At 50.6% G+C, this 13,059-nt stretch overlaps 1 protein-coding gene and 1 long non-coding RNA gene across 2 annotated transcripts in view; one reads left to right on the top strand and one right to left on the bottom strand.

The window, feature by feature from the left end:
- Positions 1-608: 608 nt before the first annotated feature.
- Positions 609-10,691, bottom strand: LOC115849470 (uncharacterized). The gene is made up of 3 exons (XR_009565708.2): positions 8,779-10,691; positions 5,293-7,462; positions 609-4,635 (listed from the first exon to the last, which is right to left on the bottom strand). It is a non-coding gene; the product is annotated as an uncharacterized lncRNA (long non-coding RNA).
- Positions 10,692-11,593: 902 nt separating this feature from the next.
- CHCHD6 (coiled-coil-helix-coiled-coil-helix domain containing 6) overlaps positions 11,594-13,059 on the top strand; it is a 125,241-nt gene continuing 123,775 nt past the window's right edge. Inside the window, exon 1 of the mRNA XM_030850745.2 lies at positions 11,594-11,722. Within this exon, the coding sequence (XP_030706605.1) occupies positions 11,636-11,722 (87 nt within the window). The 5' untranslated portion in view covers positions 11,594-11,635. The remainder of the gene's footprint in view (positions 11,723-13,059) is intronic.

The following is a 13,059-nucleotide window of genomic DNA, read 5'->3' on the forward strand; positions in this document are numbered from 1 at the left end:
AATAAAAAAAAGATGGAACAAACAATTCTAATAATATCAGTCATCACAATAGATGTGGGTTAAATTCATTAATTAAAAGAAAAAAACCCTGGTTGGATAAAAGTACAAATTATGTGAAACATATCTAAAAGAAATAATCCAGGAAAAACGAAAGGAAAGAAAATGCTAATAAAACAAAAAAAGATGGTCATATTAAATTCAGATGAAATAGAATTCAAGGTCAAAACATTTAATAATAAAAGAAAGGGGGGTTTCCCTGGTGGCGCAGTGGTTGGGAGTCCGCCTGCCGATGCAGGGGACACGGGTTCGTGCCCTGGTCCGGGAAGATCCCACATGCCGCGGAGCGGCTGGGCCCGTGAGCCATGGCCGCTGAGCCTGCGCGTCCGGAGCCTGTGTTCTGCAACAGGAGAGGCCACAACAGTGAGAGGCCCGTGTACCGCAAAAAAAGAAAAAAAAGTAAAAGAAAAAAAGAAAGGGGTATGTCATGCTGAAGAAAGGGAACAATCCACAGGGTAACTAATGATCATTTTACTGCACTTAAAGCACAACTTGAAAATACATAGAGCAGAAACCTGTCAGAATTACAAATAGAAAGAAACTAGATCCTCAATGTCTTAGTGGGCAATTTTGACAAAACTCATAGAAATGAATAAGTAAAAAGAGGATTTGAATAAAATAAGTAATGAGCTTAATCTAATTACCATTCTGCTCAACTGGCAGAGATTATATATTCTTTTAACCACAAATGGAATATTCTGGAAAACTGACCTATGCAAGGCCGTTAAGGAAATCTTAATAAACTTCAAAGAGCTGCTATTACTTAGGCTGACTGAAATAGGATAAAACTAAAGGTTAAAAAAAACATTTAAATAGCTCTTGAATTAAAGGGAAAATTAAAATATATAATGTATGAACTATTTAATGTCTGAACCATCACAGATGCACCATATTACAGAATGTTTTTCTGCCACAGCAATACTCAAAGGAAAAAGTATGACTTATATGCATTTATTAGAAAACAAAAAAAGATTGAAAATAGATGAACTAAACTTTCAAATAAAGAAACTATTTAAAAACCATTTAAACAATCCAAAAAAGTAGAATGATGGGATTAAAGCTAAAGTAGAAATTAATAAAATACAAACAAAAGCAATGCAGCTGGTCAATGAAATAGATGTTTCAACAGATGAAGAGACAAAGGAGAAGAGCTCAGGAAAATAAAGCCATACGCCGGTCTTCTTCATAAACACGGGCGCAAAACACTCAGATAAAATGCCGTATAGAACGGAAACCTGAGGGCCATACAGACGATGGGGTGCTGCCCATAAGGTCACTCTGCCTAAGAATCATTCTACCCTTACTGCAGCCTCAGCGTATATTCCCGGCTCTGCTTTCCTCTCTCCCTCCTCTCTCTCCCCGCCCCCATCTCTCTCTATAATTGTGTATACATCTATCTATTTTTCATCTATATGTCTTCCGAATATGTTTGTTTGTGAGTCTCTCGGCCTTTGTTCTCGAATTTGTCTTTTTTCTTTAGTTTCACATTTTTAGTTTCTTTGTGTCTAGATGTTTGTGTGAAAGTGTCTTTTTTCCACTTTCGTTTTTAACCTTTTTTTGTTTCTCTCCCTTCATTAAAAAAAAATCTCAAAAATATGTAAATGTTATGTTTTTATTAATTGAATGTGTTCCGTGTTTTTCATTTTAAATTATGATGAACAGAACATTTTTAGAGTATTATATTTTAAATTAAATTGATTTTTATTTTTTAAAACTTAGCAAATTCAGTTTGGCAGTATATTAAGAGACATCCCAAGAACGCAGGTATGTGTTCAACTTTAGAATAAAAATCTACCGGTTTAAATCACTGCTTTTCTAGAGTACAAGAAAGATCACATAACTATTTTCATAGAGAACAAAAACACTTTTGAAAATATTCAACATATATACTTTCAAGATAAAAAACAAAGCAGCTAGAAAATTAGGTTCTTTCTTAATATGATAAGGGGCATTGAAACCCTACAGTGATCGTCACCACTTGGTACCGAAATAGAGTCAGTGTTAGTATCATTGTGCTATTCAACCTTTTTGTTGGAGATTCTAGCCAGTACTATAATACGAGGGAAAATGTCATTAATACTGGAAAAAAGGAACAAAATTGAGATTATCTGCAGACCGTAGGATGACCTACCTGGAAAATTCTCAAGAGAATCTATTGGCAAAACCAATGAGAGAGTTTAACAGTGCAGCCACATATAAGATCAGCATAGAAAAAACCAATAGCTTAATTACATACTAGCAAAAACCGATTATAAAATGAAATGAAAAATGAACTCATTCTTGGGCTTCCCTGGTGGCGCAGGGGTTGGGAGTCCGCCTGCCGATGCAGGGGACACGGGTTCGTGCCCCGGTCCGGGACGATCCCACATGCCGCGGAGCGGCTGGGCCCGTGAGCCATGGCCGCTGAGCCTGCGCGTCCGGAGCCTGTGCTCCGCAACGGGAGAGGCCGCAGCAGTGAGAGGCCCGCGTACCACAAAAAAAAAAAAAGAAGAGCTAGCTATATCAGCTCTCCCATAAATTAATCTATAAATCCAATGGAACCCCAGTTGAAATCTCAGATAGACTGTTAATGGTATATGACAAGATGATTTCTTTCCCCGAGAAGGGAAATCTCCAGAGGTGGTCAAGAAAAGTTAAGAGAGAAGAACAATGAGGGGACTTTCCTTGTCAGATATCCAAATATCTGATAAAGTTACAGTAGTTCAATCAGTGGTGAGTTGCCATAAAACAGCTAAAGAATAGAGAAACAAATCTAGCAGTGTACTATGCACATATGGAAAATAGTGTATCATGAAGTTGGCTTTTTAAATTCAGTGGCAAAACAAAATAGTCAATAAATGATAAAGGCTATATATAAAATCTACATAATTGGTTATTTATATGAAAACATTCTATCCAGCATAATCCCATAGCATAATAAAAAATAAACTGCAAGTGGTTTTAAAAGGTAAACGTTAAAAAACTGTTTACAAGTTCAGTAGGAGATAATTCCTTACTAATACATAAAATCTACAACCCAAAAAAGAGCATGAATTAGATATCTGAATGAAAAAAGTTTAAACTTGTTTGTCAAAAAATGACCTACAGTTAAAAGACAAGTGGTAGATGGGAGAAAACAGAGCATTCGAAAAGAGGAGTGACATCTAGAGCATATAAAAGCTCCTGCAAACCAATAACGGAAGGACCCAAACCAAAACAGAACAAAAAAGCAAGGTGGGCCAAGTATATGAGAAGGTGATTCACAGATAAAAGAATATCAAGGAGCGGCACAAATGTAAAGATGCTTAGCTTTAGATATAGTAACAGTCAGAGAATTGCAACTAAAATTAAAACAAAATGTTCTTCTCTATCACACTGGTGAAAACCTGGGAGGCTATCTTGAAGCTCCATTTGCAATGCAAACACAAGGCTTCTACTTAGAGGGTATTTTGTTTAGCATGGCTGAGAGGGGTGACGGAGATGATGGGAGGGAGGTAACGGTCCCCCCCAACGCTCTGGTGTGGCCGCTGCTCCGTGTGGGACCTTGAATGCAGAAAACGCACAGGCTGCTCCGAAGGAGCCTCCTGCGGCTGCTCAGAGCCCACGGGGCACTCCACGGTCGGTCCCTCCCTTCCCCTGCTAATAGACGCAAAAGGCTGGAAAACCATCTTGCCAAGTAGGCAACCAGCTTTACCACTGAGCTCTCTGAGGAATCCTGTCGCTTTGTAGCTCTTATTACAGCCCAGTGTTATTTCCTTAAAGTCTGTGGGTACATTTTAATGATTCATAAAACTCTGTGAGAGTCCCATGGTGGGGAGTGGGTGCAGCTGCAGGGGGTGGAAGGGATCGAGAGTGGGGCAGGGAGCCAGTACCAGGACGGTCTCCCCAGCAGCCCCTCCTGCCCTCCCCCACCCCAACCCCCTTTCCCGGGCCAGGCAGGCCACGCTTCAAGGGAGGCGCCACAGCCAGGTGGGACCCTGGAAAGGGCTCTGGCTTCTGAGACGTTTGGACCAGGGTTCAGATCTCATGTCTGCCTCCTTCCTGCTGTGTGGCCTCAGGCGAGCCGCGCTCCCTGTCTGAGCCCCGGCTGGCAGGCTTCTTCGGTCGATGCGTGGCACAGCAATAACTACTGATGACTGAGCGTTTCCCCTTTGCCAGATATTGTTCTGGGTCCATGACGTGTACTAACTCATGCAATCCCACATCAGCGCTACAGGTAGGTACTGTGCTTAGGCCTGTTTTACAGATGCGGAAACCGAGGCAGAGGGAGGTGAAGGAACTTTTTGGAGACCACACGGGCAGCCGAGCTGGGACTGAGATGAAAATCTTCACTCTTAACTACTCAGTTTCTTGCCTCTCTGAACCTGGAGCAACTCGCTCACCAGCAGGGGAGCCCATTCAGCCAGTCAGTGACTCAGTCACCGATGCCTTGAGCGCCGCTCCGTCCCCGGCCCTGTGCCAGGTGCCCGGAATTCAGGGATGAATGGAGCAGACACAGTCCTTCTGCTCCGAAGCTTCTGTTTGGGGAGCTGTGCGTGTTGTGGGTGGTACTGGCTGGAGACCAACGGTAAACAAACAAGCAGCAAAGATCCCGAGAGTCTTTTCAGGAGGGAAGAAAATAAGACACAGCAGTGTGAGGTGGGGGGTGGGCCTGGCTGGGGAGGCGGCATCACGGGCGGGCGGGGCCGCAGGGGCAGGTACAGGTCTGCTGGCCCCCGAGGCCCCCGTGGCGGTGCTCCGGCTGCTCCGGGGCCCCGAGCTGGGGCAGGGCCAGGAGCAGGGCCAGAGCCTGTGCTGGAGACGGAAAGCCCAGCTCAGGTTACAGCCGTGGGCGGGCACGTGCGCACGCATGTGTGTACCTGCGCGTGCGTACCTGCGTGTGCATGCGTGTGCGGGGGTGGGGCGCGTAAAGACAGCCTGATTCGCCAGGAGGCCGCAATTGGCTGACCGGACTCCGCTCCGGCTACGCCGGCACAGTCCGTGGCCCACGCGGCTTTGCTGAGCCAACGTCTCTCTCTTCCCACTGGGCTCGCAGCGCCCACGGTCCCCGGCCGCCTACGCGCAGCAAGCTGCCCTCGGGAGAACCGCGACAGGGGGTGACCGTCCTGGGGAGGCGCTGGGGCGCAGGCTCCCGGCGGCCGGTGCGCCCTGTCCCTCCCGGGCACGCTCGCGGCGAGCGCTATGCACGCAGCTGCCCGGTCCCGAGAGCGGCTGGAAGGGGTGCTTGAGCGGGGGCACCGTAAGGGGGCTGCTTACCGGTGCCGGCGGCTGGTTCCCTCAGGCCTGGGGAGTGATCGGCGCAGGTTTAACCTGCCGTGGCCACCCTGCCCCCTCTGCCTGGGCAGGCCCTGGCTGGGGTGACCAGCGTGACTCCAGGAGAGACTGGCTTCTGGGAGAGATTCCTTTGTGCTGAAAGGGAGAGCGCCCTTCCGCAGCTGCTCCCTCCAGCTGGGCGGACAGAGGTGGGCAGGTGTGATGCTCCGAGCCCAGGCTGGCATCTCCACACCAACACCGTGAGGGGAGATGCGGCCGACCTGCTGGGCAGGCAGATGGGAAGAACCTCCATCCTCCACGGACCCGGACTGTCTGCACTGAGTCCCCCACGTGGAGAAGCACAGGCTCCAAGCAGGCAGGCAGACCTCAGAGGGGAGAGGGGAGAGCTGCCACGGTGTCACATGCCGAATCCCCGCAGGAACTTCTACCCGAGTGTCACGCTAATGCCTGTCCCTCCCTGTGGCAGCACAAGGCTGGAGACAGGAGGTTCCCGGACCACCAGTGTCTGCCAGGGCGGGGCAGTGGGGAGGGTGCTGCAGTCTCCCTCAAACTCAGATGGTGGTGAAGGGCAGGCTGTGCTTCAGGGGTGGGCCCTGTCATCAGCCATCCATCTCCACAGCTACTGCAAAGAGGTCCTCCACTGAGGGGTTGCAGAGAGCTTCCCAAAGCACAGCCCCCAAGTCAAGAGTCTTCCACTGCCATGCCTCAGGGTAGGACATACCCAGCATTCAAGGCCTCTGTCCTCAAGATCCAACCAGCCTTTCCGGAGTTTTCCCCGCCACAGCCCATTCTCCTCCTACTCAGGGCCCTGCCACTTCCTTCCCTAGGGCCACCGTTGGCCAACTATCCTCTAAAGGGTCCTTACTGATGGTCCGAGGATGGATTTGGGGGAGGTTCGTTGAGCCTGCTTGGGGCCAGACACAAACTCTTTGCACGAAACTACCTAATCCAATTTAAAGGCACTGCTGACTGAGGCAAACTTTAGTGAAAATGAATTACATGGAAAGAAAGAGAGGGTCCTGCCATCTATTACTGAACGACATCTATCCATCTGCCACTTGGAATCATAACCGCCTTTCCCAAGTTTCCTCTTCAACCAGGTTTCTGCCTTCCTTGCTTCACTCCAAACCCCACTCTCCTTCAACGGAGCTGGCTCTGCCCCTATCCTCCACCTCTCAGGAGCCATCCGGCTCACAGTACGCTCAGCAAAAGCCTCAACGCGAGCCCAAACGTCCGGAACGCTACAGATGGCCCCGCATCCAGCCACTCTCGTTTCCCAGGCTTGTAGGGGGTGGTTACGAGGGCCTGAATCACCCCCATCCTACAGATGAACAGCCTGAGGTTCAGAGGTGGAGAGTCACAGAAAACTCGGAGATTCGCCCCAGCACTGGGGCCCCACTCCCTCAGTGACTCCTCTGGGTGGCTCCCAGGCCGTGGGCCCACCCGAGCCTCCTGCCTGAGAGTATCCGTCACTCCAGCCCCCTTCTCATCAGCGCTCCACTCCTCCCCAGTGGTCTCCAAACTTTAGCCCAGAGGAAGCGTGTGTCAGCACACAGCAAAAAGGAAAGTCAGGCAAGCCACGAGCAGCAACAACTCGCTTTCAAAGGTACAAACATGCCCGCGTCGCTGGGTCACAATCGTAGCACCCAGGAAACACCTTCGTGAGACAGAAGATCCATGCAACATGGCTACTGTGTGGCAGAAGACGTGTGCGTGCTGTCATCGCGACACCTGTGCACAGAAGGACTGTGATTTTGTCTCAATGTGATCTTTCAGCGTCTGGAATTTCTCGGTTATTATCAGTACATCTTTCTTGCGTGGGCCTTCTCAGGAAACAGTAAGGGGTCAGTGAGCTGTTCATTCACCACTTGTGCCTGATGGTCTAGTGTTTAGATGGTTCCTTTCTCCTCCTCCTCACAGAAGACAGCACTTCCCCACTCCTGCAGGTGGGAGGGGCAGTGCGCCTGAATGGCCAGTGGATGTCAATGGGGGTGACAGTTGCCGAGGCAGGGCAAGCTGGGGCTCCGTTCTCTAGGCGCTGAGGCTCACTCGTCCTGGTGAGTCAGCCGAGGAAGCCACACGTTCCAGACGCGCAGGCAGAGAGCCTTCTCTGGTGGCCGGGCATGCCATGTCCCGCACAACCGCGTTTTGCCTGAGTGAGGAATAAAACATTGGGTTAAACCTCCACCTCAGATATTTTCAACTTCTAGTTAGGTGTAATATACATATTGTAAAATGCTCAGATGTTAAGCGCATGGCTTAGTGAGTACTGAAACCATGTAGCCACTATTCCAAGTTTTATTTTCCTGTCCCCTTCCAGCCCCCTTCCTAGACAACAGTGGTTTTTAGTTTGCGGGATACAAGCTTTGTACTTCTTTGGCTAAATCTATGCCTAAGTGTTCTATTGTTTTTGGTGCTATTGTAAGTGGAATTGTTTTCTTAATTTCATTTTTGGATTGCTCATTGTGAGTATATAGAAATAGAACTGATTTTTGTGTATTGTTCTTATACCCTGCAACCTTGCTGAATTTGCTTACTAGCTCTGTTGAGTGTGTGTGTGTGCGCGCGCGTGTGAATTCCTTAGGATTTTTATATACAAGATCATGTCTTCCACAAATAGAGATCATTTTACTTCTTCCCTTCCAATCTTTTATTTCATTTTCTTGTGCAGTGTTGAATAGAAGTCGTGAAAGCAGACATCCTTGTCTCTTTCTTGATCTTATAGGAAAAGCTTCCTTTTGGCTTTTAACATGGACAAAGAAAATTCCTTTTCTGACTTTTCTACTCTATCAGCCCATTTCTTCTTTTCTGCTTCTGGAGGATCCAATTTAAGAGACGCCAGCTCACACAACTCCCCCTCCCCCACGCCCTATACTGGTTGCCAGGTTACTTAAAAAAAAAAAAAACCTCTCAATAATAATAGCTATTGCTGAATGAGTTCACTAAGTCCAAGCTCTGGGCAAGCACTCCATGTAATGGAAGCACCACTCTTATATCAGGAAACTGAGAGGCACAGGTCTAGCAGGAGGCAGAGCTCAGCCTTGCATCCCATCTCACTGCTCTCTTTAGCACTGACTGCACTGTTCTCCGGGTACCACACTGCTCAGGAGCCATCTGACCAGATCTAGGTCACACGGTCAGCTCCAGCTACAAAGGAGAAGGGAGTCCAGAGAGGGAAGTATTTTTTATTTCCCCAAGTGCAGAATTTTATTTCCTGATTATTATTCTGAAAAATTTCAAACCCATAGAAACAGTGGAAGATAAAATGGATCCAATATACATAGTTCACCTAGATTCACCTATTGTTAACACTTTCCCCTGAACCATCTGAGTGCAGGCGGTAGACACTATGACACTCCCCCAATACGTCCAAGTGCATCTCCCTAAAACAAGAAAATTAACTTTAATTCAATAATGTCACCTAGGACACTATGCCATATATAAAACTTTCCCAATTGTTCCAAGTACCTTTTTATAGCTTTGTTGCTGTTACTGTCATTTTAATCCAGGATATAATCAAGACTCACGGCTGTGTCTCATTGTTATGCTTCTTTCATGTTTTGAAACTTGTTTTTTCACGACGTTAGCCTCCTGGAAGAGTCCAGGACAGCTGTCTTGTAGGAGCTCACATTCTGGATTCGTCTCATTGTTTCCTCACGATTGGATTCAGGTCACGCATTTTTGGCCACGACACTCCAAAGGGGACACCGTGTGTCCCTTACATCTCCTGGGGAGGGGCATCACGTCATGCTGTCCCACTCTCTGTGATGCTAAGTCCAGCCACTTAGTTAAGGAAGTGACCTCCAGGCCTCATCAATGTGATGGTTTTCTCTTTATGAGTGTTCAGAAATCTGTGGGAGACTTGGGAGTTGTCACTCAGCAGCTTAGGATCCACTGATTTCTGTGATTCAGTTAATTCACTGAGGGTCACAAAGTGGCGATTTTTGAATCTCACACTGATTTGCTGTCATTCTTTTGTAAAGAAGACCCCCCCCTTTTTACATCCCCTCTCTTTTAACGCATGGACTATTGCATTTTTTAAAAAGTTCAATATGTTATAGGTTCAAACTGTCAAACTGCTATAATGCTCAAGTTGTCCCAAGTTTGGCCAGTGGGAACTTAGGCAGCAATTCTTCTAACCAGACGCATTGTTACACCTAAGGAAGCTGGGTTCTGTCATAAGGAACGAGAGAATGGGTACTGGGCAGCAAATAGTGGGCCTGTCTTAACACCTTACCTCCCCAGAGTCTCCATTTCCTGGGCCTTGGCCTGGGGTAATACTCTCTCAGGATGGTTTCCAGGACTAAATGAGTTGGTCATGGATTAACTGCATGCAAAGCATGTATGCCTGCATCATAGAGCCCGGTGCCACGAAGGTGCTCAAAAACCATGAACTTCTCTTCCCTTTCTCTCCTCTGCCACTGCTTTTATTAAAATCCTCACCCTTGGGCTTCCCTGGTGGCGCAGTGGTTGGGAGTCCGCCTGCTGATGCAGGGGACGCGGGTTTGTGCCCCGGTCCAGGAGGATCCCGCATGCCGCAGAGCGGCTGGGCCCGTGAGCCATGGCCGCTGGGCCTGAGTGTCCGGAGCCTGTGCTCCGCAGCAAGAGAGGCCGCGGCAGTGGGAGGCCTGCGTTCCGCAAACAAACAAACAAACAAAAATCCGCACCCTTGTTTGGATTTATAACGTCATTATCTTCACCTTTTTGCACTTTGGTTTTCTTTTCAGGGAAGTAGGGATACACGACTTGCTGGGTTCTCATAAGGCTTAGCTATGCTGGTGTCAGTGTAACCCCACTCTCAGTCTTGTGGGATTCCAATTCTCTCCCAGGAGTTTGCACATGGTGGGAGCAGGGGAGACCACACACAGTCTCATAGTCACCTGTGGCCCTGACTCTTGTTTTGATGAATTAGTCCAGTGGTTAATTATTTCAACTCAGAAGTGAAATCCATCCCTTTCCTCAATTTTTATAACCCCTTCCACAGTCACAGGGTATTCGGGAGACCTTGAAAAACGTGAGGAACATGAAGTAGATGCTAAAATTGCCCCGTCCGGCTCGTGAGGCCATCCCCTGGCTGCTGTGGGTGTGGACTGCTGAGAGCTCACAGATGCCCGCTTCACTGGGCTGCCAATGACCGAATGCTGTGGGGAGCAGAAGGCCAGTCCCCTTGCCTTCGAGCCGGGCCAACTCTAGACATAATTTGTGCTCCAGAGCCCAGCTCTGACGGCATCTCAGCTTTCTCCTGAGGCACTCCCCCAGTAAACCATTTGCACCAGAATCCCCTAGTCAGGCTCTACTTATAGGGAAGAGATGGAGGAAGATTTCCAAATCAAAGTATTTTGAAGGAATCTGGCAGATGTTCTTGTTATCCTAGAGGATAAAAATCCTCTAGCGCCCCCCCTGCCATCCTCCCCCCCACCCCCGGTGTCCACCGTCTTCTTCACCCAAGCTGGTCTCATCTCAGAGCATCTCACTTTCTCTTCCACCCTCTGCTCTTCCCCGCTTCCCTTCCAGGTTCGAAAAGGCTCCAAATGACCCTTACTATTTCATGGAGCAGCCGGGGGTTCCCCAGTTCCAGATCCCAAACTCAGCTCCGGGCCTACTGTGGCAGATCAACGCGAGTCAGCAGCTCAGAGAACAAAAGGGGGCTGGGTTCAGGTGGCCGAGGCTGTGAGCCGCAGTCACCGCGTCCATCACACGTGTGAGCCCGCGAGACAGGCGTGAACACGACGCTGGATACACGGTGCGTGTCTCCTCAACGCCGAGGGCCGTTCACTGTCCTCCCCGGGCCTTTAGAACAAGCTCTGGCCCCGCCGACAAAGCCCTCTCCACTCTGACCTTCAGCCCGCCTCCGGGTCTGCTCTGCACCCTCCCGCACTCGGGGCCCGCGCTGGGCCCTCGCTCTCCTCCTGCCTCAGGGCCTTTGCACGAAGTTCTTCCTCCACCGCCTCCCCCACAGAGGGGCGCCTCCCGCCAGCTTCTCTCCTGGCACCGCGACGTCGCTGTCTTCCTCAGCGCCTTCAGGCTCTCCGTCTTTTCACCGCAAACCTGCAGCGCCTCCGCCCGCCCAGCGCGGCCTCCTCGATGGTGGTGTCGCGGTCACCGCGGCTACGCTCCTCGGCCAGCCATCTGGCCACGCGCCGTCTGGGCGCTGCGCCTCGTGCTCCTGGTCCAGTGGGCGGCCACCGCGAGACTACAGCCCCCACAATGCCGCGCGGCCCGCGCCGCGATTGGCTGAGCCTCGAGCTTCGGCCAATAGGACGCGGCCTTGTTGGCAGGTGGCGCCGGTCCCGTAAACGCCGGCGCACCGGAGCCCCCTCCCGCCATGGGCATCACCGAGAGCCGCGAGGGCCGAAGGGCGTCCCTCGGGATGGACCAGGAGGAGCGGGTCCGGGTGCTGCAGGGCATCCGGGTGAGCGGGCGGCCGGCGGGCGGGCGTGGAGGCGTCTGCCGGCGCTCGCCGCGAGAGGGCCGCGAGTTTGGAGGGCGCCGCAGGCCTGGCCTCCTCAGGGTGGGAGGACGGACGGAGACCGGGGGGCGGGGCCTCGTTACCTGGACCCCTGCCCGGGTGCGCCTTGGACGTTTGATCCTGTGCCCTCGCCGCCCGCGGACGCCCAAGCGTGTACGAGGACAACGAGCCGCCCCCTCTTGGGTTCCGGAGCCGCGCTGCTGACCTGACTGACCACCTCCCGTGCCAGTCCCCCCCAAGCCCCCGCTCCCTGTTCGCTGGCCTCGGGGCCTCCTTGTCCCTCGAGGTGCCGGCCTGCTCGGCTCGCGATCTCCGCACGGGTTGTGTTCGCGCCCCCAGTTTGCCTTATATCCGCTCTTGCGTTCTTGTAGTTCAGGTCTCACGTGAGGGTCCTTTCCTGACCATTCAGTCCAGAGTGCCTGCCCATCCCCGCGGTCGCACACTGGTTTTTGTCGTAGCACTCGCTCATCTCCATTTGAAACTTTTGTTGATGCTTTACTTCTTTGTGTGTTTCCGACCGCAGTGTAAGCTGCTTGAGGCCAAGGCTCTTGTGTGACTGCAGACTCTATCCCCAGACTCTAGAGGAAGAATAAAAGCAGCTCACGCTTGAGTGCTTAGTGGGGGCCATGGGTTGTGCTAAACCCTTGACGGGTACCCTGTCGTTTAATTCTCAACAGCTCTCCGAGAGGTCGGATTCTGTTCGCCCATTTTATGGATGGGGGACAGGGTAGGCATTGAGACATGAGGTACTTATCCAGGGTCACCTAGGTAACAAGCCGGCGAGCTGGGATTGCGCTCAGCGGGACTCCAGGGACTGTTCATTGGGTGCTCTGCTTGCTCCTGCACCTCTGCCTTGCACGTAGTGGGTGCTTTGTAAACCTTTGCTGAGTGATTAAATGGACGAACCCCAGTGAAGCAGGCACCAGGTGTCCATGGGATGCACAGAGCCGGGCATAGGTGAATTAGTTAATTAGGGAGCTGGCTCAGAAAAGGACATCAGGGCACTTCCCTGGCGGTCCGGTGGTTAAGACTCTGTGCTTCCACTGCAGGGGGCAAGGGTTCGATCCCTGCTTGGGGAAGTTCCACATGCCACGTGGTGTGGCCAAAAAGAAAAAGAAGAAATGGGCATCAGGAGGTGTGACATCTAGATAGTTGCTCATTAGCTGTGTGACCTGGGGTGAACAGCTTATCTGCTGAGTCTATCACCACATCTTTTAAACAACGGGGGCGGGCTGTGATAATCCTAGGTGCTGCCTTGGATGAGATGACGTGTGTGCACG

This window comes from Globicephala melas, chromosome 11 (assembly GCF_963455315.2).
Source record: "Globicephala melas chromosome 11, mGloMel1.2, whole genome shotgun sequence".
Taxonomy (NCBI): domain Eukaryota; kingdom Metazoa; phylum Chordata; class Mammalia; order Artiodactyla; family Delphinidae; genus Globicephala; species Globicephala melas.